At 38.7% G+C, this 23,775-nt stretch overlaps 1 protein-coding gene across 2 annotated transcripts in view; it reads left to right on the top strand.

Moving 5' to 3' along the window:
- Positions 1-4,815: 4,815 nt before the first annotated feature.
- nkd1 (NKD inhibitor of WNT signaling pathway 1) overlaps positions 4,816-23,775 on the top strand; it is a 47,869-nt gene continuing 28,909 nt past the window's right edge. For both annotated transcript variants that reach the window (XM_047363535.1, XM_047363536.1), the window contains exons 1-3: positions 4,816-4,999; positions 5,119-5,151; positions 5,320-5,459. In XM_047363535.1, coding sequence (XP_047219491.1) covers positions 4,975-4,999; positions 5,119-5,151; positions 5,320-5,459 — 198 coding nt within the window. In that variant the 5' untranslated portion in view covers positions 4,816-4,974. The remainder of the gene's footprint in view (positions 5,000-5,118; positions 5,152-5,319; positions 5,460-23,775) is intronic.

The following is a 23,775-nucleotide window of genomic DNA, read 5'->3' on the forward strand; positions in this document are numbered from 1 at the left end:
TTTAGATTCTTATGGGCTCTTGTTTATTTCTTAGGTTATTGTTTTTGTTTCTATGTTTCCCTCTAGTTTCTCTGTTTACTTTAGTTTATAGTTATTCTAGTTCTTTATTTCCTCCTCTGCTTTATGCTCTTGCTTAGTTTGTGTTTTACTTAGTCCTTTCACTCTTCCTCAGCCTTTGTATTTGTTTCACCTGTTCCTTCTGCTTCCCTGCTTCCTTGTCACACCTGTTCTCAGTTCCCTTGATTACCTGCCTTTGTCTTTCCCCAGTATGTTAGTTGTTTTGGTGTCTCTGTTCATCACTGGTTCCTTGTGTTTGTCATACCCCGTTCTCAACCCATGTATTTGTGCTGAGTTTTTCCATGTTCCTGCAGAACCTATCTTGTAAGTTTTTTGGATCTGGACTTTTGTTTGTTTCTGCAGTGCCTTGTTTGGTTTCTTTGAAAACCTCTGTAAATAAAGCTGAAAACCTTTTACAACATGTTGCTGCCCAGCTCTTGTCTGCACTTTGGTCTGCCCGCAAACCACATTATGACACAGAGTTTGAAGATGTTAAGGTGAACAGGGCCTGAATATAAATTTTAATGTTAAACTTTGCTAAAAAAAAAAACCAGCACAGATATACTGTAGGTGTAACTTGTCTGTCTCCTGTGTCCATGAACTGGATCTTGAACGTGGTTTAACTCACACAACACCAATTCATCTATGAAAGCTTATGGGTGTGAGTGTGTGTGTGTGTGTGTGTGTGGTGGGGGGTGAGTGGTAAAAGATGTAGAAGGTTTCATTTATGGATTGGTTGCATTTACAGACAAAGTTTATTTATATTGCACCGTTTACACATACCAGGAGGTTAGAGGAGTTTACATTGAGCACAATGAGAGAAGCAACTTAAAAATATCTTTGCTCCGTCTCCTCAATCAAAAAAAGCAAATTACAACATCATTGGTCTGGTTTACATTTGTTTCATCTAGACTTTAATGACCCTCTCCAGCTCTCCTTGTTTTCAACACCCTAAAATAAACCTTTCCTTGGAGGCTAAGAGGTGTGATTCCTCAATAGTTGAGCAAACTTCCTGTGTGTCCCTGCTTAGGATACAAGGACCAGACCCACCTTCCACTTAGAGTAACCTTTGATAGTGACTGTCTCAAAATGCCTTCCCTCTAGATAACCCTCTAAGGAACCTCTGCTCAGACAGACCAGTGTTGCCCTTGGACTCACCCTTAAGGTAACTGTTTGTCTGGACCAGTTTTTACCCTAGATGAGGTACCTTTGGGTCACCCAGACTCATCCTCTCCTTGGGCTAACCCTCAATTGTTACAGTTTGTCTTGACCTGACTTGAAGGCCTCTAAGAAGTCTCTGTTTGGCCAGACCCACTGTTGACCTGGGCAACCCCTCAAGGGGGTCTTTGTTTCATCACTCCAACTTGAGACGTGAATAAAGTTTGGGAAGTGAGCCGAACTGTCAAATGTTACTGTACAAGTTGAAGAATAAACAGAGAACTCTTAAACTGATTTGTTTGAAACTAAGTTGTCTGTTTTTTTCAAATTCATAACTGATGCTGAACACATATCCAATTCCATCTAATGACTTATTCTGGTGGCTCAATCCACTTATCCTATCTATCAAGTTACGTTTTAAAATTTAAAACACACTTAGATCTGATAACAGATAACTTCAAGCATGTCAGTGTCTTAATAAAAGTAGTGGAAAAAAAACTCTGTGGAAACCAGTGTAAAACGAGTGGGGGATCAGTTCCATTATTTAAAATACCAAATAAAACACTGGTTCATTAAGTTCTGTATAACTTGGACTTTCTCTTTGCAGATGTAACACTGAGGATCAAGCATATCCTACAGGCTTAAGCTGTATATCTCCAAGGTGCTTTCTGTTTTGTTAAAAATGTTTTTGTAATTCAAATAATCCTTAAATAAATAAAAATAAATGCTTGTGTTCCTATGAATGTATTTTTTACAACTTGTGCATCAGTCTTAGTAAGGATAAAAATGTAAAATGAACTAGAAAATGTTTAATAAGTAATTATATTATATATTTGTCATGTAATTGATCAAATGTAAGATGTTTTCTTTTGAGCTTCATTTTCATTTTTTATTTTCTTTTGTAAATTGTCACTTTGATTGTATTGAAGGGAATCTAATCTGGGAAAGATAACTGCAATCTTGGTTTTTATTTTTTTATGAACATAAGTGTTGGGATTCATAGTATTTTAGAGAAAAAGAAGAACGGAACCAGTCATCTATTACAGATCTTAACAAAACTCTTGAGTGTAATTGACATTAACTTTTGATCTTACCCTGATGAACTTTATAGAGGAACATCTGGAACCTTAATATTTTTTTGTTGGCAGGGAGATGCCCACTGTGAGTAATATTAGTGTCACACTGAGAGACTGGCAGCCTGGCATGAAATGGCCCAGTAGTGCTGTCTTTATGCTGTATATCTGAAGACATCAAAAGCATCTTAGCTTGCTTTCATCTGCCGCCTCAGTCCAATAAGAGCCTTATTCTCATGTCAGAGACCTCAAACAGAGGGATGAGCACTGTGCGCTAATCCTGATTTGATTTTGACTCCAAGAGGCCCAAATAAGTGCATAATTGCTGACTTGGTTTATCTAGATCTGAAAAGGTTATAAATTCAAATGGAATTTAATCAGTCATATAATTTTATTTCCCTTTGTTCTCAGAGCCAACCCAAGGTTTTATGAGGACCAAAGCTGAATGTGGGTCCTACTTCCCGTTAAGCCCACCGGAAACTACAAAGTCACTGTCCTATTTTATGTGTTCCTTGCATGATCTTTCTTTTTCTTTCCTTTATATTTTCGCGTCACACATCTAATAGACTCAGAAGAGTCTGGGAGGTGGAGCCAAGATTAATCCCGTGTTCATAAATTACCACAGAAACAAGGTTACACAACTGCTTTTTCCCCCCAGCTCAGACACGAGGTGTAGTAAATTTTAAATGTTTCTGTTTTCGTGTGTTTCTTTTTTGGTCACTTTGCTGGTTCAAGCTAATATAAAGAAAGAGGATACAATTGTGACACTGAAAGAAAAGAATCAACACAAGGAAGTTCATTTCTGGCTCTAAACATATATTTGAATGATTTTTTACTCACTTTTTGTCTTTTGCAAAATGTTATTCCCCCACAGTTTCAGTTTCAATGACATGCACATGGCAGTCATGCAGTTTGGCTAATGACAGCCTACACAGCCAATTGGTACAATCCATAAATCTGTAATCAATTCATAATAAGCCATTCTAACAAAAACGTTTTATGCCTTTTTGACCCTAAATAAAAATAGTGCTGCCTTTTTAATAAGGCTAAATTCTACACAGAATATACCCCATTAAGAAATGTATTGCCAAATTTATTGAAATGTTGCAGAAAATATACAAAATAATCAAATAATCAATCATGTCTTCTTCGAGTGCAAGGTCTCCAGTAATTTTTGGAGTGATCTTAAGCTGCGCTTCTCAATGAATATTCATAAAATACTGATTTTCAGTATTTGCTCAATTATATTTTTATATGGTACCAGTGAAAAGTCTGGACTGATCTTTGTCAGTGGTTTGTCATTCATTTTATTCCTACCTCTGGGAAATTCAAGACTGTGGGAAAACCATTTTAGGTGACTATCTCATGAAGCTCATCCAGAGACTGCCATGATTATGCAAAACAGTAATCAAAGCAAAGTGGGGTTAGTTTGAAGAATATTTTGCGTTATTTCACAATTTTTTGTTTCAACATAATGCTACATACTTTGCTTCATAGTTTTGATGTCTTCACTTTGTATCAACAATGCAAAATAAATAAAGATAAGTAAAGCCATTAAATGACAAAGGTGTGTCCAAAGTTTTGACTGGTAGTGTATGTGCTAATTCTTGATGTACAAGCAGTCCTAAAATTAATAGGGCTATTTTAATTGTCTATAAATACAGAAGACAACAAGCAAAGGTATGTGCATATACATCCTTTTTTCCTGAAACATTATTTTTTCTTTTTTAATTATTATTTATTTACATAATCTCTATGTCTTTTGTCTAACTAAAATAGTTATAATAAGTCATTGTAAAACTGTGATGTTCTTTGGCCCTATGCTGTTGTAATCTATTTTGGTTAAGTTCGTTTCTAACTCAGACCTGCCCTGCTTGTACCTGTAATTTGCCAATAGGGGTTAAGATAATTGATAGTTATCGTGGCTGCATAATACTTTTTACAACTTTATGTTTCTGTTTCTGCAGAACGTCTTTCTTTCTAACGCTGTGTACATAAAACGTGACAGACTGCACGCCCGGATTTAGGGCCCAGGACTGTCACCCCTGCCTGAAACATGACCCACGTTTTAAGTAAACCTAGACTGTAATCAGTGGGTTTACACTCATTTGCTCACACCCGGGGCTGATGTGTATATTCATACAGTTAAAAGTCATAGTTTTGAGGACACCTTATCAGCGCTTCAACTAGAGACTGAAACGAGGTAAAACTGTACAAGCGGCATCAATTTACAGTGACAGCTGACAACTGATTCCAGAATCAGGGCATTTTGAAATTGTTACAGTCAATTTTCACTGAGCTCCATTTTTTAGCTTAAGTAAGTTGTCTTAAAATAAATTACAAAGTTGCAGGGGTTGAGAGAACTAGTAATGGCTACAAAATAAAAATGTATGTGAAATGCTGTGATGTATAGCATAATTCTGGTTAACCTTAAACGGTCACTAATGCATGTGACTGTTTTTAGTTTGAAAGTGCCGAGAGGAAGTTGCTCAGTCTGTCGTCTTGCTTGTTTCTATTGGCTGCAGCGCTCTGGATCAAAGGCTCACTCTGCTCCTCGGTCACACGGTCCTGCACTAGAGCGCACTCGGTCTCCTCGGACGCTCCGCTCTCTGGATATCGCAGCCTGGTGTTGTTTCATGGGATTATATTCATCTGATGGTTTTCAACTCCAACTCGATGTATAGAAATGGGTAAACTGCATTCGAAGCATGGTAAGATTGCTCATTCCCGATAGGGAAAAAAAAAAACAAAAAAAAAAAACAGCAGTAGTTGTTCCAACAGCGCTTTGATAGTAACACATTCATTTTCTCCAATCTTTCTGTCTCTCAAGCCGCTATTTGTAAACCGAGGGAGAGCCCAGAAGGTAAGCAACCTTTATTTGTGCTCCTCTTTATAGTGCACTTTTAATATTTCCAGGCAGTTTGTAAATGTCAGCGTTGAACAGTGTAGAGTTCGAGTCCGTTTTTGAAAAGCGTGGGTATTGGCGAATAAATAGTTTTTAAGCTTCTAATATGTGCGTTATGTGTTTCAGGCGACAGTTTTGTTGTGAATGCCTGTTTGGCGAAAAAGGGAGTCGACGACTGGCTCGTGAAGCAGAAATACTACTGCACGAGCTCTCGCCTCGGGCAACAGGACTGTCACCATAAGGGAAACTGCGGGCTGACTGCACGGGTGAGTCCCACTGGGCACTTATGTGCACTTATTTAGCGGCAAGTTACTTGGAAAATTCGGGTTAAGTTGCGTCGTTTTTATCCCGCTTTGACATCCCTGAACAAACATTTTAGAAACCCGTTTTTGTTTTTTAAATGCGCGATCTACCTCATTAAGTCTTGGTGTTTTCAAAAAGCAGTGAACTCACTGGCTTTCAATACAGCATGAGAGTTCACTTCTGGTTTTATTTTGTCTTGTCATGTTTTTAATTGTTTTGTACTTTGAAGTATTGTTGTATTTTGTGTGCGTCAGTTTTTTGTTGCTGTTGTTTTTTTTTTTTTACATGCGCTATAAAGAAACATTTGATTTGATTTCTCACGGTTTCACCACGAGGCTGCATTTTTCGCGCATACAGCTGCTTGCGAGAGTATTTATACCCCGCGAACCTTTCCACATTTTTCACGTTACAGTCACTAACTTTATTGTTTTTATTGCAATTTTGTAAGATAGGCCAACACAAAGAAGCGGATAATTGTAAAGTTTAAGGATGCTTTTCATTTTCTTTCAACAAACAAATATCTACAACACCACAGACAATAGTTTGTGGAGACACCTTTAACTATATCTGCAACAGTCTGCTGGGGTATGTCTACCAGCTGTGCACCAGCAGAGACGGACATTTCTCTCCATTCTTTTCTCCAAAATACACCAAGTTCAGCCAGATCTGTGAAAATCAATTTTCAAGTCTTTTCACAGATTCTCAGTTGATCTAAATCAATTTATTGTAGCTTTATGTTTAGTGTTTTTGTCTCCCTCCTCTAACAGGTTTTCCTCTAGAATTTGCCTGCATTTAGCACCATCCATCTTTCCATTAACTCTGAACAGCTTCTCTGGCTCAGCTAAAGAAAAGCATGTGGGGATGGTATGTTCATATTAATGTGCAGTGTTAGCATTCTACCCTCATAATGTTTTATGTGGAGGCCAACATGTTAAATTCTGGTCTCATCTAACCGGAGCCACTTCTTCCATATGTTTACCATGTCTCTTCATGGGTTGTGGCAAACTACAAATGAGACTTCTTTATGGATCTCTTGCAACAATAGCTATCATCTTGTCTCTCTTTTCCATGCTTGTGGAGTGCACGACCAATAGTTGCCCTGTCAGTAGAACATATGAAAACTATATGTCCCTTTCTTCCACTTCAAATGTTTGTGCAACTTTATGTTGGTCCCTCACATAAAATCCCCCCAAACCACATTTTAAGTTAGTGGCTGTAATGTGGCTAAATACGAAAAAAATGTAAGGGGTCTAAATACTTTGGATTGGCACTGTAGCTGTTTTGTACTGCAACAGTGAATGCTTAGGGTGTTTTACACGTGCATGGAACATTGATGGTGTCAGCCTCTTTTACTGCTATGAGTTTTTCTCTCTCAGTCTCTCTTGTAATTTAGTTAACAATAGATCCAGGCTGAGTTGAAAGCATTTCTGTGTGACAGTCCGGTGACAAGTGTGGATTGTAAAGGCTGGGGAGAAATGTTGGAGGTCATGCTTGTTTTGTATTTTGGCAGTGCAGTAAACAGTGTGCTGTTGTTGTCAAGTAGGGAGATTCTTTGGAATTGCTTCAGAGGAACTCTTAAGCCTCTTTGGTTCGATATGTCTTTCTGAAAGGCAGGCATGTTTCAGGAGCTGAGGTATATCAAGAGAAAAATGGGACAACAGGTTGTCCACCCACGATCCAGACATTTTAAGCAGAAACCCAACAGTTTAACAAACACTGACCCAAATCCAGGATCCATTGCATCTTAAATACACTGAAGCAGTACTGTTTTGATGATGTATAATATCATTTTTGAGTCATTCCATAAACTAAAGGTGAACATGTTGGCACTTAGCTACTTGATGTAATAAATACACTTTATTTGACCCTTCTCAGTGATCTTGCGTTGCCGGTGTTTAAACGTGTCTTCTTGTGCTTGCAGCTCTTCTTAGCTTAAGCTAATTTAATGCCCTAAAATGTTGCTGATTAACAAACATATAAAAACTAAATGGGTTTTGTTGTCAGTGAAAATAGCAACTTGTGTGAAGGCATGCTGGTGAACAAATGTCAAGGATTTCAATTGAGGATGAGGTAGACAACACATATAATTAGTAACTATTAATAAAAGTTAGTTATAGAAAGTAGAAATGCACCAGTCAATTAAACATAGTTTAGAAATGGCCAATTGTCCACCAAATAGAACGCTAAATGCCAAAATAAACCTTTTTTGTCATATTCAATAAATGCATCAAAAATTGGAACACCCACACTTTTCTATCTATAACGACAATAACCAACATCATGTAGTTTGATTCACTTTTTATGTTGAATAAAATTAGATAAAGTTAACGGACATATGCTTTAATGAATAAATTGGGATAATCCCGTAACTCCTGCATTTTCCGCTGGGTACTACATCAATTAAAGAACTTGCAGAACATTTTTCTGTTTTCTGTTTTAAAGTTCTGGAAAAAAAAACCCTAAACAATCAGAACCCCAGCTCAGAGTTCGGTATCGGCCAGGAAAAGCTTGATTGGTGCATCTCTAATATAAATTTGTTTTGTGCTGCAAGCTGTTTTCTGTTCTTAATTATGAGCTAAAATTGTAGATTGTTTTTTGAGTTTGGTGCTGGTGGTGTCAACATTGCTAATCCGTATTAGTTATTGAAGCGGGATTGATTTCAAAGCTTAGTTTCATGTTTTAGTGTCAGAGATATCTTGAAGAAACTTATGGATTTCTTTCGAAAAGCATGAAGGCAAGAGTAAACTAGCAGTACAACTAAATCACTCACATTATATGCTTTGAGGTAATTTAAACATTTAAAAGCACATGATTAAAAAGCACTTACTATAAAACCTGGGCACAAAGACAAACATTCATTGCTTTATTCCTCTGCAGATTCAGCCTCTTTCCATTCCCAGCAGCACTACACTGAAAGGTTTTGGCCAATAGTGGAGGGGACGTCTGGGAAGTTGATAGCATGGAACGTCTTTCTGTAGAAGTTGTCCTTCTATTAATTTACATTGTTTCTGAAAGAAGGCATTTGGATTATTTATATTCACGGGATAATGTAGATTATGACTAAATTGTAGCTTTAGGATACTTTTTGAATTTGAATCTATAATATATCAGATATTAGTTTGTATTTCTCCCTATAAGAGGTCTTAAGAAGTTAGTGGTTCCTGCATTTCATTACTATGTAATGTATAATTTAAAGGGTCAATATTACTTGTATTAAATAGTTAATTAAAGTTATAGATGCACAGATCAATCAGCCAGTGATTGGAATCTACCATTATTTTCCCTTAATTATTAAATATTCAGAATTTTGATTTCCTACAATTTGGGGTCTAGTTTATTTTGGGTTAAAACAGTTTGAACCCGCAGCACAAGTTTTCATGCTTTATGTGTTAAAGTCCTTAAAAAAATAATTGGAATCAGTCAAATTAGAATCAGCAGGTAAAACCTCACAATAATCGTGCCGGCCAGGAAAGCCTGATCTGTGCATCTCTGACTGAAGTGATCTTAATTCATTGACTATCCTTCACAGGAAATTTCTAAACATAGTTAGTGAAAACTTAAATATTTATGTTGATTTTATGATGGGTGAGTCTTGAAGGTTTTTCTTCTTGTTATGTGCAAAAAGCCAGACTCCAGATCGCTGTCTGAAATGGGAGCTGAGCACTCGCTCTGAGGGGATGCAAGTCCCCACTCAGCTTTAAAAGTTGTCCGTGTTGCATAGAATACCTGGGGAGATAGTTATTTATAGCCACTGTTCTTTAAGCTCCCCCCCCCCCAGTTGCACCAGGGTTCAGAAGAATGTGGGTCGGGTGTCATCAGTGGGGTGTCCGTGTTTAAAATTCTTTTGATCTGATCTTCGCCACACTAATCCCAACAATGCATGCTTTAAAAGAATGTCAGGACTGTGAGATGCTGCTCACATTAGCTGTTTGTCATTTTTGAAAAAGTACTGATGCCTCCTGAACCTTTTCCCATTTTGTGCCGACGGTGCAACATAGAGGTGGCGGCATCATGCTGTGGGTCAGGGAAACTGGTCGGAGTTGAAGGGAAGAATCAACAAAAAGCTTAAACTAGACTGGGAGGCTTAATAGACATGCGTGCCACACTTTTCACATTTTCAGTTGCAGAAAATGCTAAAAACCCTGTATTATGTTCTTTCCATTTCACAATTATACTGTAATTGTGATACCAGTTAAACCCCAATTAAATTATTATTTTTCACTACAAAAAACTTTTAAGCTGGTTGGGCTTGTTGCTTCCTTTGGGATTGATTGTTAGATGTTTACAGAGGCCTTTGAAAGGCCCTGTTTTAAAGAGACACCGTCTTCTTTTCGGTTACCTCCTCCCAATCCTTTTGGTTCTGCCCTCTTCCCCTTTCTGCTTTCCTATCCTCCATCTGTTTGCTGCATTTCTCATGTGCCCTGTGTCGGTTGCGGTGGATGACATGAATCTATGTTTGAAGTGGGCCGTGCTGGGAGGTGTTTGTAGTGACACTGATGGCTCCTCCTCTCTGTGAAGCTCCAGTTTGTGTGTAGTTTAAAAGAACCCTCCACATTGAGTCTTCCCAGTGTGCTGCTCTCGCAGTTCCAAAAGCTTAGATTTTCCTCTGCGACAGAAGTTTGTGTGCTGCGCAGACAAAGAGCAAAGGTACATTTGACAACAGTATGCAATTCAGAAGTGAATAGCATCGGAGCGCCTGCCCCCACCTTTCCTGTTGCACAGTTGGTTGCATTGTCTTTGATTTTTTTAAAGCTTTTTCGAAAGACTTTTTTGGAAATAGTCCTAAAGATTTTAAACACACGGCAGGTTTGTGTTGTGCTTTTTCTTTCCAGGTCTTTTTCACAAGGCGGGGGCTCTTGTCAAGAAACTGAAAGCACTTTTCAAATTTAGACTCCTCTCCCTCTCCTCCTTTCTCTCCTCTCCCAGTGCATTGCACTTTCTTTTCCCACCGGCTGGCCTCCTGTGCATGCTGTGTGACGTATACCTCTCTCCCACCATGCTCTACCCCCTCTGTGGTCCCAAGGGGCCAAGGACCTGTTGTTGCTCTTTGAAGGGGCTGGGAGAAAACTTTGGAGCCACTCTCTAAAGAGAAGAAAAGCCCAGCCTTCTGGAGGAGGGGTAGCACCTGGCTGTAGGGGCTATAGGATTTTATTTTTATCGTGAGAAGATGTGTTTGAGGTCTTGGGTTGACATCAAATTAGCTGGAGGACTGGGAGGTTTCAGGATGTGGAGGTGGCTTTAATGTCACAGTGGGCGTTGTAAGTTCCATAGTTTTCTGAAAGATGAAGGAGTTTGTCCTGTATGACAAAGCAGAGCAGATTACTATCAGATGCTGTGAATGGTGCCATCTGGGAAGAAATGCTATGAAACTAAATTTTTTTAGTTTAAAATAAAGCTCTTGGGGAGTGTAGACATTTGAGTTGGATTATCCACATTTCTTCTTTTGTTAAAAATACATCATTTGCTTTTCTATACATCTAAACAAATACATGCTTTTGAAATTTCTTTATTAAAAAAAATTTTGCAAAATCTTATACTCAGCCCCATGTAGTCTGATACCCCTAAATCAAATCCTGCACCAATTGCCTTGAGAAGACACCTAATTAGTAAATAAAGTCCATGTGAGACCAAATGAAATACTCTCTTGTAGTAAAACTGACACTGCACCAACCTTAATCAAATCCGTAATTTATGTTTAGACTTAAAAATTGTTCATCACAGATGCTCTCAGTCCAAGGTGACAGAGGTTGAGAAATTTTGCAAAGAAAAAAAAAAATATCAAAAGATTTGCAGTTGTATTTGCAAAAGGTGATTCTAGAAAGTGTTGTCTCAACAGGTGGAAATACCAATACAGACCAAAGTTTTCAGGTTTTAAATAGCAAAAAAATGTGAAAACCATGTAATTATTCTTCAGCCTTACCAATATGTTGTAGCTTGTGTTGGTCTATCACCTACAATAAAAAAGAAAATTTAAAAAAACACTAAATTCTGCGGTTGTCAAAATATGAAAAATTTAAAGCATATAAATAAAAATAAAATTTGCAAATATTTTTAATACCGATAGAGCCATCTGTCAATTATGCGTTGAAAACTTAATAAATAGGCTACAATCATAGTCTAGTGTATATCCTTTTCAAGGTTCTGTATTTCAAATACCAGCTTCTTCAGAAATGAAGAATTGAACTTAGCTGTAGAAGTCATTTAATGTACATCAGTTTGTGAAAGAAACACTCAGCTGTCACCGAACGTAGCAACCGCAGATAAAAGTGCATTTTGGCACATTATCAGTCTGAGAGGAATGCTTGTGTTAGTGTATATGTGTTCTTCCGCCTGTGCATGCAAGTGTGCAATATGTCTGAAGTCAGCTGTCCGGATGCACTCCAGAGATCAAAGGCTTCCTTGGGAATGTGCTCCGAATCTCTGGGGATTAGCAGCTGAGATTGTGCTTTGTTTCCCCAAATACATGCTCAGTTTGGAGCAACGGATAGCGGTTGATCAAAGTGTCTTCCCAGCTAAAGGATTTTGTTGCACACTTGAGGGTGGCGTTTATTCCTAAACCCCTTAAAGAACAGAGATTCTGAAGATGTTTCTATTTATTTGGCGGTGTAGTGTAAAACGCTTGATTTTACGAAAAATTTGCAAAGTGATTTCAGCTGAAATACCAAGGGGAATCCATACCCCTTGAATTTTCCGCATTCTGCAACATTAAGACCACAACGTCAAGGTTTTTTTTTTTTTTTTTTTTTCATTGGGGTTCTATATGATTGACCAACAAAAGGTAAAGCAGAAACGTGAGCTGGATGTAAAATGATACATGTGTTTTCAAAGAAATACTTGAAAAGTTTGGGGCTGAATTCAGCCTCCTTTTAATCAGATAACCATTGATATATTGAGTTCAACCAATTGCCTGCATAGATCCACAGCGCAGGTAGAAGAATTTCGACAAAAACTATTAGACATGCATTCCACAAATATGGCCTTTTAGGAAGAAGTAGAACTGTGTTGGGCACACAGCTAACATGCGGCAGAAGGAGCTCTGATCAGATGAGACCAAAATCGAATGTAGGTACTGGCTTACATTGCAAAGTGCAATATGTTGTGAAAAATGAATACTGCCCATCAGCCTTAACACATCATCCCCACCATGAAGCATGGTGGTGGCAGCATCATGTTCTGGGGATAATTTTCTTTAGCAGGGATAATGAAGGGGTCAGGGTTACATATAAGTTCATAACCGGTGCAATCTAGGAAGAAAACCTATTCCACCTTCCAGCAGATCAGCAACACAAAAACAAAGTCAGAGCTATACTGGAAAGGTTTAGATCAAAGCACATTCATGTGTTACAATGGCCCAGTCAAAGACCAGACCAATGTCAAATTGATAATCTGTGGCAGGTCTTAAAATTCTCTGATCACAGACACTTTCTATCCAGGCTAACAAAACTTTAGTCATGTTGCAAAGAATAATGGGTTATATGTTTTTTTCCTCATGATGTTCAAAGCTGGTAGAGTCAAAAGCTTTGCAGCTGTAATTGCAGTGAAATTGTGTTCAGCAAAGTGTTAACTCAGAGGGACTGAATACAAATGCATGCCACACTTTTCTTCCACTTTGGGTGAAATACATGACAGTTTGTGGCATGACAAACATGACAAAATGTGAAAAGGTTCAAAGGGTATTACCAGTTCTGCAAAGGACTGGAGATCAAAAAGACGATGTGGACCCAGCATCTCTTTGACACCGAACAAAAAGACAATGCACATCCATTTCCATCTGGCTCTTGTCCTCAGTAGGAAGGGGTATAAACCTTCATTTCAGGTTCAAAAGCTTTCTTAGCTGCCAAAGATATTTACTGACTCCAACACTGATTTGTGGCGATGAAAACATGAAATGCTGACTGTTGCTTCTTTTTGATATAATGTAATAGGCTTCATAAGGACAGCGGCTGCTTGCCGTCTCTGTCTGTAAAATCACAGTCTTTCTTATTCCATCTGTAAAATCATCATCCTTTTCCAACTTTCAAGCAATATTTTCTTACCGCTGAGAAATGTGTCCAGCACACTGAAAAGCCTAATGTGTGAATTATGGTATTAAAATAAATGAAGAGGAAAATAAAGACAGAGAGAAAACAGTTGTCACAACTGAGTGTAAATGTGTTTACTTTTATTAAACACATTTAATGCACTTTACAGGTTAGTCTTCTTTGTGTTATTTATCTCCTCAGATCTTCAGATGTGTATTATATTTCCTCAAATAATAACCCACAGACATATTTGTGCAAGTGTAGGCGGTCATGTTACGGGGAGAGAGGGCTGTGTTTGTGTGGGTCTGGGAGTAGCTCTAGGTTACTGGGGCCCCTGTGGTAGTTCTGGGCTTTCTTTGGGAGCTCAGTACTCATTTTAATTAACCGCGTAAATGGCTGTGCTTAAGTGGCTTTTTAAGTGTTTAAATCCTGAATAATTCTCTGCTGTTTGTTTATCTGGCTCCCCTGTGGGCCACGCACTGGCCCATGCGGTAAGTGCTGAATAATTGGACCGAGAACTCAAATGTGGCTCTCAGATGTGATGAGATCAGCATCTGCATAAAGCTGCTATCAAGCTCTCGTGAGACTGAGCACATGCAGAGGAGCATGCATGTACAATGAAATGCGGAGGCAGTCCCAAATATGAATCGACGCATTACCCGTGTGTTTAGCCTAATATGTGAATCCATTTATCACTGCTAACAGAGTCCCAGCATGAATGCTCTCCTTTTGTTTGTTTTACAAACTGGATTTAGGGAAATGCCAGTGATGTATGCTCCTCAGCTTTCATGAGCCCCGCTGGTGTATTCATCCTCATTGTGTTTGCATGCTTTAGTGACCCTGATTTAAGGCCACCAGAGGCGGATGGAAAGGAGGAAGTAGATTTAGGTAAACAGATGTTGAAGAGCATTGTGCCTCTCCCTGACAGAGGTTCCAGTCCTTTCTTCCTCTTCCTCTTCTGCCAAGCTTAGAGGGGATGTTTTTCGTTAAAGGAAAATTAAACAGAAGATTGGGATGTCTGAAAGGAAAGCTGTCCCCCCCTTGGTGTGTTTATGCTCCACAAAGAGGACCACACTCTCTAGATAAGATGGAGCAAATCACTCGACTGTTCCTTATTGGGCTCTTTGTCATACTATCAACCTTGCCAAAAAATGAATGCTGACCTACCAATAAAAGTCTTAAGGCAGAGTTTTTTAAACACTTTTATAGATCTGATAGACGGTTAAATAATGTTGCAACTCCCAAAAAGATTTTGCGTTTGGTTTTGCCTTCGGGAATTTGAAAGTCACACCATGTTTTCCTTTTCACTGTAATTAATCAAGCAGTGAAACTCTTTATTATTGACTGGAAACTTCACACTGGACCTCAAGCAACTTGTATTCTGTCTCTCTTTACTCCTTTCACCTTTGGGAGTTCGATTTCCAAATGAAAACAAATTTACTTTCATCTGACAATTTGGACCTCTGAGCAAAACTGCAGTCCCTTTTCCCCCTTTGCATCGTAAGATGTTTCAGACATGTCTTTACTTGAGGAATGTGACAGTGTAGCCCAGGTTGAGTTTTTTTTCCTTCCACTCAATTTTCCATTAACATGTTTGGAAACAACAAAGTTGGGTTGTAAACAGCTAACAAAACCTTTTGTGCCTTACCCTCCTTGTGGAGGGTGTAAATTACTGCTATACAACATGGATACAATAACCATACCTGAATTAAAAATATTTTTTATTGGTCATTTTGTGTAAACTAGATTCATCAGAATTAACAGCTATAAGTGCTTGAAATCTATCACTTGGTTTTTACTTAGTATATGATATGAACTTAACCTTTCAGGCTGAATTACCGAATTAAATGACCATTTAATGATTTTCTAATTAATTGAGATGGATACCTGTAAGTGTATGCTTTTATTTATGTATTTATAGAATCTAACTGATGCATTTTAGCTTTGGTCAAATGTAACTGATGTCTGCAACTGTGGATGCCCCAGGTTCATGATGGTGAGCACTTACACAAGCCACTAATTCCAGTCAGCTATGAATAGAAACGTATCTCTGGCACCCACTCACTTGTATATAGACGTTGAAGTGTCTATTTCTGCTGCTGTGTTTACTTGCTAAGTTGAAACAGCCTCTGTAATTTCATAGATTTTAAGTCCACAGTTAAAAGGTCAGATGTGAGGGATGTTTTGAGGTGGTGGCTTGTGGCTGGCAGGACGTCTGCTACAAAGATGGTGTGTGTGACTGCATTATATTTTTTTGTGTGTGGAGGTGTATGCACAGGCAATAAGGAGGATTGTGGCCACCCTGGTGTGTAGGTCAGTCCCATCTGGCCAGCGTGCACACTTTTTTCTTAACTGCTACCTGTCACATGGAGCTCTCTGCTCAAATTCCAGTGACAGGGTTTAGTAGCAGCCCTTGACTAAACTTTACTGTCATCTGGAGCAATTGTCGAACATCTGATTATAACAACCAAATTTTCCTGTAATTTACTGCTTCACTTTTCAAGGATCATTTGGTCTCTATAGTGTTTTGAATGAAGACTTAAAAGCTATAATTGATTTCGACCATTTTAGCTTCATGTCTAACCTGTTGATTAGAACGTTAATTCAAAACAAAGTGAAAAACCATATCTGTTCACTCCCAGAACATGTCTTTATTAGGTAATGCAATTTCCCAAAGTGGAGCTCATTGGCTGGTGGAAAACACGTTCTGATGATTTTGTTGTTTCTGGCAATACTTTTATCTGACTCAATGGCCAACAAACATTTTGGAGAATCGTGCTTTAGGTAAACATTTTACATGTGGAAAACATTTTATAGAAATCGTCAGTGATTGAAGTTCCTCTCTGGCTTTTTGGAGGTAAATGTGCAGACAAATTGATATTGCAGTGTCGATTGTGTCTTGATATATTGAGCAGTTCTGCATTCTTTAGATAGATGGTTTCGACTATGACGCAGCCATCAAGGTGGTACGTTTCAGCCTAAGTGTCATGTATTTGTCTGCTTTTAGCAGATAGAGTAACTGTAGCAGTTTTGCTCTAATTTATAAGGACTAATATGATAGTACAGATACAAAGACTTGTGCAGCTGTACGATTTTTTAGGTTTTAGACCTACACAGGTTTTGTCTCATTATTGTCAAGGATATTAAAGTGGCGTTCTTCATATGGTGTTCCTCTTAATAGTTGCATGGATAATCACACTGCTATGCCTTTTATCATCTGCATCGTACACTTGAAGATAGGTGATGCACGTCTTTTTGAAACTTTTCCAAAGTTAGTCAAACACATATCAAGAACCTACAGTGGGAAACAAAGAGTTGAGTCGAGAGTTTAGCCACCTTGTGCCAAACAGCGTCAATGGCAAAAAGCCTTTTGATCTCAAAGGTTCCCTCTTCACCTCTCTGCTGAGATACAGCTTTGATAAAAAGTGTAATAAATCTTAACTGCTGCGGTTACATATTTTTCAAAGGCTAATAAGGACTATTACATTGACTAACAGGTAGGACTTGGCGCCTGAGGGGTTTCCAGAGCTATAAATGCTTTTTGTTCTAGGTGTAAAAGATTTTTAAACAGGTTGTTAAAGTGTTGGCCAACTTCACACATGAAACACAAGAAAGCAAAAGGGGACGAAGATTACTTTTAAATCAACATGTTTCTGAAACAGAAAGATGAGGGCTTTAAATCTTCTAAAATTCCACGGGGCTTTTCAGGAGGCAGCCTTTGAAGTGAGTGACTTAATGTAACCAGCAGTGACTGCAATGTAAATCCAACGTGAAGAAATGATAAGCATCCAGTATCAGCTAATGTGCATTCTGAAAAAAAGCCCAAAACAAATAAACAAACAAATCAATTAGCAAAGAGACAGCTCATGTCATTTAAGTCTCTTTTATGGCCATAACCCAAGCTTAATTTAATTTGCATTAAAATATGATCCAGTATAATGCAGAGATGTCTGTGACTTCAACTCGAGTCACACTTAATGCCTGATTCACTCGGCAGGATTTTCAAACTGTCGGCTATTTTTCAAAACCTAAGAGACCCCACAGGTGAAGATAGATAATCGCAGATATAACAGGTTTGGTCCTACAGTGTGTGGTGGCGTCCAGTCACACTGCAAGCACAACACACCACACACGTACAGGTTTCACTCACAAACATTCATTATTATTTAATTTATTAAGGTGAAACAGCTATCAAAAGCAACCTACCCCATGTTAAATCATAAATTACCTGTGATAAACCATATTTGGAAAGCTTAGTTCAGTTTCACTAGACACACCCAGGCCTGATTTCTGACAGTCCTGTACAATTAAGAAATCATTTAAATAGAAGCTGTCTGGTTTCTGCCTTCATCACTTGAAGCTCAAGTGATCATAGGTTATGCAATGATCAGTAATACACCAGCAAATCCATCTTTAATTGGCTTTATATAGAGACGAACAAAAAGATTTTGGAGTCCGGGATAAAGTCTGATTGAGAAACTGTGTCATGACCCTAGACAGGCTCTACAACCCTCCCATCTGGCAGAGTTAAAAAAATTCTGCAAAGCACAGTGGGCGAAAACTTCCTCCACAGTTATGTGAAAGACTTACTGCCAGTTATTGCAAATATTGAATGGCAGTTGTTGCCACCAATAGTTGCAGAACAAGTTATTAGGTTTACGATGGCATTTACTTTTCACATAGGGCCGGGTTGGTTTGGGTCACTTTTTTCTCTAAATATGTAGAAACACCGTTTGAAAACGTCTTCTGGTATTTTCTCAGGGTATCTTTTTGGGATGTTTAAATTAGTTTGATCATCTGAGACATGTAAATCTGACAGAAAAGCTAAAACAGAAATGCTTTTTCACAGCGCTATTCTATAATTTAATATGACGGCATGCATCTGTATTTGTGTGTGCGTGTGGTTGTTTGTGTGTGCATGTGGGGAGCATCTCAGCATGACCTGTGTGGTAAGCTTATAGCCTTCTCAAACCCTTTTAGCTGTGCCTGTTGCTGACCATGCATGCTTTAATCATGGAGCTGCTTACTCCAACCTGCCTGGTGATGGATCCCAACTCCATGGCTATAATTTCCTTTCTGGGGTGCAGGAAGAGAGGAGGGTGTGTCATGACTGAAGGGTGTCGGGCATGGGGCCACCGAGTCTGCAAGTGTCCCTCTTTGAAGTTGCAACATCAAATCATAATGCTGCATCTTATTATTGGAAAGTAATTAGAAAGCCCCAATAATTACATAGTTGTTTTTCATTCAGTTTAAGTATGGCACTTTACTAGGAGACAGCATCATTTCATAATGCAACTTACAAAAGCACAATACTGCAGAGTGCTTCACATTAAAATAATCAAGATTATGTTTTGGTTAGCTGGAATGTGTTAAAGGCTCAACATCAAAAGATTTACAGTATATGACTTGTGGATAGGCTTTGAATTTCTTATCAAAGGCATAAAGTTAAACTATAAAACAGAAAAGATACGATAATGTTTTGGCTGTGCATAGTGCACATGACATGGCTGTTGTGCATATGACCAGTTGTAAAATTTTGAGCAAATGTACTATCTTGCCTCATTGGATCACATAATAAGCCTAAAAGTCTGAAAAAAAAACCAGAATTATATTATGTTGCTGAAGAGAAATGCATAACATGCATGTCACGGCTTTTAGTGTGAAGGTGTTGTCTGAAAATCATCCCAATCTCCTGTTCTACTGTAAACGGCACCGTCTCGCATCGGTTTTGCTACGCTATATGATTATCTGAGATCTTTATTTGATGTGTGAAAACGATCCCCTTTGAAGCTTCACTCAGAGGCACTGCGTAGCTTCACCACCTTACATCAACACCTTCTATCTTGGCTCCATCTTGGGGCGTCATGTTTTACTGCTACGTGGCGCTTTGAATGAGGCTGTTTAATGTTGCTGGAAGGTGAGGAGTGCTCCAGCTTAAAGAAGTGTGAGAGCAGCCAGGAGCCAGGTCTAAACTACTGCTTGATGATAACTCCTAGTGATTTTTTTCTTCTCTCCTTGAGCTACATCAATACTCTTACCACACTTTGCAGGATGGGCACCACTCCAGATTCCAAGGGTCATGTTGCTCAGTCCTTTAAATCTACCACTGATGAATCTTAGTTTACTCACTTTCTCTCTTGAGGAGTTTTGTGAGGAACAGCAAACAGGTGATTTTCAGCTGTAATCCTAATAAGAGTTAATTTTTTGTTGTTATATATCGTTGGGCCTTTGTGTGCACTTGTCCTCTATTAAAATCCACATGCAATACAACTGTTCCATTAATCAGACAGAATAAATCAAAATCACTCCTACTTGCTAAATGCTGAAGATTTATTTGGCTCAGAACAAATTAATGTACACTGAAGCTGTCATTGTTTAAGACCATATGTCACCCTTTTAAAAACATTTTTCACTGTGTCTGTGGCTTGACTCTCACAGTAAATATAAATTATTTCCCTGTCTAAAAATTGGAACATACGTACAAAAACATGAAAGAAAAAAGCAAGAGTGATGATAATCTGAATCAGGATTTCTTTAATAATACTCAAGAGGAAATTCTTTACGTTAGACTTGGCATCTTTGTTCTCTTTGTGTCTCTGCTCTGCTCTCTCAAACCCCCAGTCGGTTGTGGCAGATGGCCGCTCACACTGAGCCTGGTTCTGCTGGAGGTTTCTTCCTGTTAAAAGGGAGTTTTTCCTCTCCACTGTCGCTACATGCATGCTCAGTATGAGGGATTGCTGCAAAGTCAACGCCAGTGACTGTCCACTGACTCTACATGCTCATCCAGGAGGAGGGAATGCTGCAAGTTACTGACTGGATGCAATCTGCTGGGTTTCCTTAGACAGAAAAACTTTTTAACCAATTTGAATAAATAACTGAATCTGACTGCACTGTTCAATTGTTACAATTAATTGGAATGTATGTACCTGACTTTTGTAAAGTGCCTTGAGACAACATGTGTTGTGAATTGGCGCTATATAAATAAAACTGAATTGAATTGAATTGAATTGAACTGAATGACAAACGTGGGCATCAGTCCATAACACACTGGCCACCCAAGACAAAAGTAGTAATTGTCTCCAAGTCTTCAACTTGTTGTGTGGGGGGAGGAAGTTATCAAAAATGTCTGATAGCCGTAACTTGGAGATCTAAAAAGCCACACCCTATGGAGGGATTTAACAGCGCTCTGTCACAATCCTAGCCTGCCTGAAATTTCCCACAATTGGCTGCGTGTAACAAAAGCAATAAAATTTTGGCAGCATTTAAATAGACATATTTTTTGATGCAGGTCTGATCAGTATTAGTACTCTGATGTGCACAGGCATACGTCAGCATGATCCTGTCATGATCCTCACCTGTTTGTGTTTTTTAAATGCACCAACTTGTTTTCCTGTAGTTCTTTTCCCTCTAGTTTTAGTTAAGTTCCTGTTTTCTGTCCGTTCATTGTTGACTGTTGTCCTTGTCGTCTCCTTGGTACCTGAGTTTCTTTCTCGTCTGCAAGTTCATCATTCTGTCTAAATTAAATCCATCCAACGTGCACCGCCTTGGTCCTTCAGAACCGCAAACCATGACAGTTTCTGCCAACAGGTCACCAGAAAAGCCTTCTTTATATTAGCGAGCGATGCAGCGGTTGTTTAAGCATCATCTTTTTCCGCACGATCAGTTTGGTTTTACTCATGAGGGATTAACTCAACAATAGTGTAGCTGTCAGTGTTAGTCTACTAGCCCAGCTACAGTTTCTGAGGAAAAGTTATATTACTGATATATCAGATAGCTGTTGCAGATTAACAATCTCTCTTTCCTTTGGCTCAGACATTGAGAAAAAAAATGGTCACAACTGATCCGAATAATCATTTGGAGAGAGAAGTTACTGATTTGGGTAATCTGGACTTCAGCAGATGTTTTTTACCTACAGAAGACACATGAAAATAAAAGTACAGAGAAACTTCAGGCTCACAAACAAAAACTTAGGTCAGATGCTCTGGTAGATCCTCATTGCTCAAGAAATCAGACATTGCCCCAGCATAAACTGTGTTGTGTCCTCTTTCTAAAGCATTGGATTGTTCCTTCCCATAAGTCCAATGTTCCAATTGCTTTGAAATCTGGGGTCAAAATCTGCTGAGGAGAAATTTGTCTTTCCTATTTGCGATTTCGTCCATGGGGTTCAACCATGTTTTCTGCGTAGATAACCTTTGGAGCAAAAGTGCTGGATCAACAAAAATAGGCCCCACAATGTACAAATTTTCCGGTTAAAAATGTGTTTTTTGTCAGGATTGCAATCCATTCTGTTTTTACCATGAGAGATTTCCATACGGTGCACATACTGATACTGTCATAAACCATATATGGTAGGTCCTTTCTCCTTTAGTGGATGTGACTCAAAAGGTGCTTTTCACATTTCACAAAATGTATTTGAATATACATTGTTTTTTTTTTCAGGTAAATTTTCAACTGTCATGTTACTGGATGTTACTTGATGTGGATATGAACAACATGGTCTTAGTAAGAGTATGAACCTTGGAAGTTCTTTAATGTTTAGTTTCAGTCTGTTTAATCACGTTTGCTTTTTGTTTTTGTGAATGTCAGCAACCTAAGCAACAAAGAATCTTCTCTGTTAGTGTACTTTTCTTGTCTGTTTGACTTAATATCTGTTCATCTGTAACCATTGATCTGGACATTGCAATCCCGAAGGTGTATTCTTGAACCGGGTGAAGGACAGAGCAGGAGGCACCCGGCTGCAGCCTTAATGAGATTTTTCCTGGGTTTTGATGGAGTGCCAGTAGTGCTGCCATTGCTCCTGAGGCCTGCCTCCACTGAGCCCTGGCGCACGATGAGGGGGAGCTGTCGTCGGCCGCATAAATTGTCAGCCTGTGTGGTGGGTCATGGAGGCAGACGGCATAGAGACTGAGAGACCTTGTGGGACTTTCCCACAATCACACACAAGTACATATTACTTTGCACTTTAATGTACCCTTTTGCTTCAGTGACAGACTCAAAGAAAAAACTTGGCTCACTGGAAACGTGTCTACAGGCATAAGTAAGGCAGAGCTAGAGAGACGCTAGAAGCAACTTTGTGTCCTAACTCACCAAGTCTGTTTCCTCCCAGCATGAGCTCGCTGTCTGGCTCACTTTCTGTTTCACTCTTGGCCTGCGCCAAGTGAAGCTTCTCTTTTATCCATAGCAGTCCAGTTCAACTGTCTTTGTTTTGGATGCACTGAGCGGAATCCTTTTATGGTTTAGCTTTATGCCTGTCATAGTTAGTAGGAGCAGGACAGGAGATGAGCACTCTGGTAATTTACAATTAACTTAAAGTTAATCTCATTTTCAAAATATCTTGAAGCAATGAGCGCTTTTGATGACAACAAGGTTCATGTTTTATGATAAAGGTAGTACCACCATGTCTGCGTTATATCAGAGTCCCTAGGGAAAGACTGGAAGTGACTTTGGTCTTTATTAATGGTTTCTCAGTATTATATAGAATGTTTTTTTAGCCAAAGTGAGCACTCCAGTATTACTAGCAAATGCCTACAAATGCCTTGAAGTTATTTTTGGAGAAGATTGAAAATGTATAACTCGACTCCAAATATTGTTTCGTTCCAGCCGGGGGCTATCAGTAGTTATGGTTAGATGAGAGGTCAAAGTCTCTTGTAATTGGCTTGGAGCCAACCAATGTTACCGTTAGTAGTCATCTGATGATTTGTTTTTATTAAAACAATAGTGTTTGTTTGCTCAATATGGATAAAGATATTTGTATTTTAATAGCTGGTCATTGTTCAGTTATTTTTACAGAGAAGTCTGCTTCTGTGAATCCGTCCAACTCTACCAAATACCCAATTATAACTCTAGAGAAATCATGTTTTATGATTAGAGATCTTAAGTATAAATAGCTTCTGCTGCTGTAGCCTGGATGAGTCAACATTATTGTTGATGCTGCTGTTTGTCCGTGTTGTTCACCCTCCTGGTCCTAGGTATCGATGGTACCATAAAAGACGTCCTTCATTCTCTTACGTTATAATTCCGCTCTGATGCCCAAAACACTGGGTTTTTCTGTGGTAGAAAATCAATGAACCTGATGTCCAGATGAAACGGTGGTAGAGCTCTGTGTCCCTTCTGGTACATCAGATGTCAGGGGATTCCCAAACAATGCGTTTTTACATGAAGCTAAATGTTTTAATATATTATAGAGCTTAATACCCCAACTGATTATTTAGAGACCTTAAAGAGTGACTAATGTATAAGTACAGTATTATGGCAGAGA

This window comes from Girardinichthys multiradiatus, chromosome 4 (genome assembly GCF_021462225.1).
Source record: "Girardinichthys multiradiatus isolate DD_20200921_A chromosome 4, DD_fGirMul_XY1, whole genome shotgun sequence".
In the NCBI taxonomy this organism is placed as follows: domain Eukaryota; kingdom Metazoa; phylum Chordata; class Actinopteri; order Cyprinodontiformes; family Goodeidae; genus Girardinichthys; species Girardinichthys multiradiatus.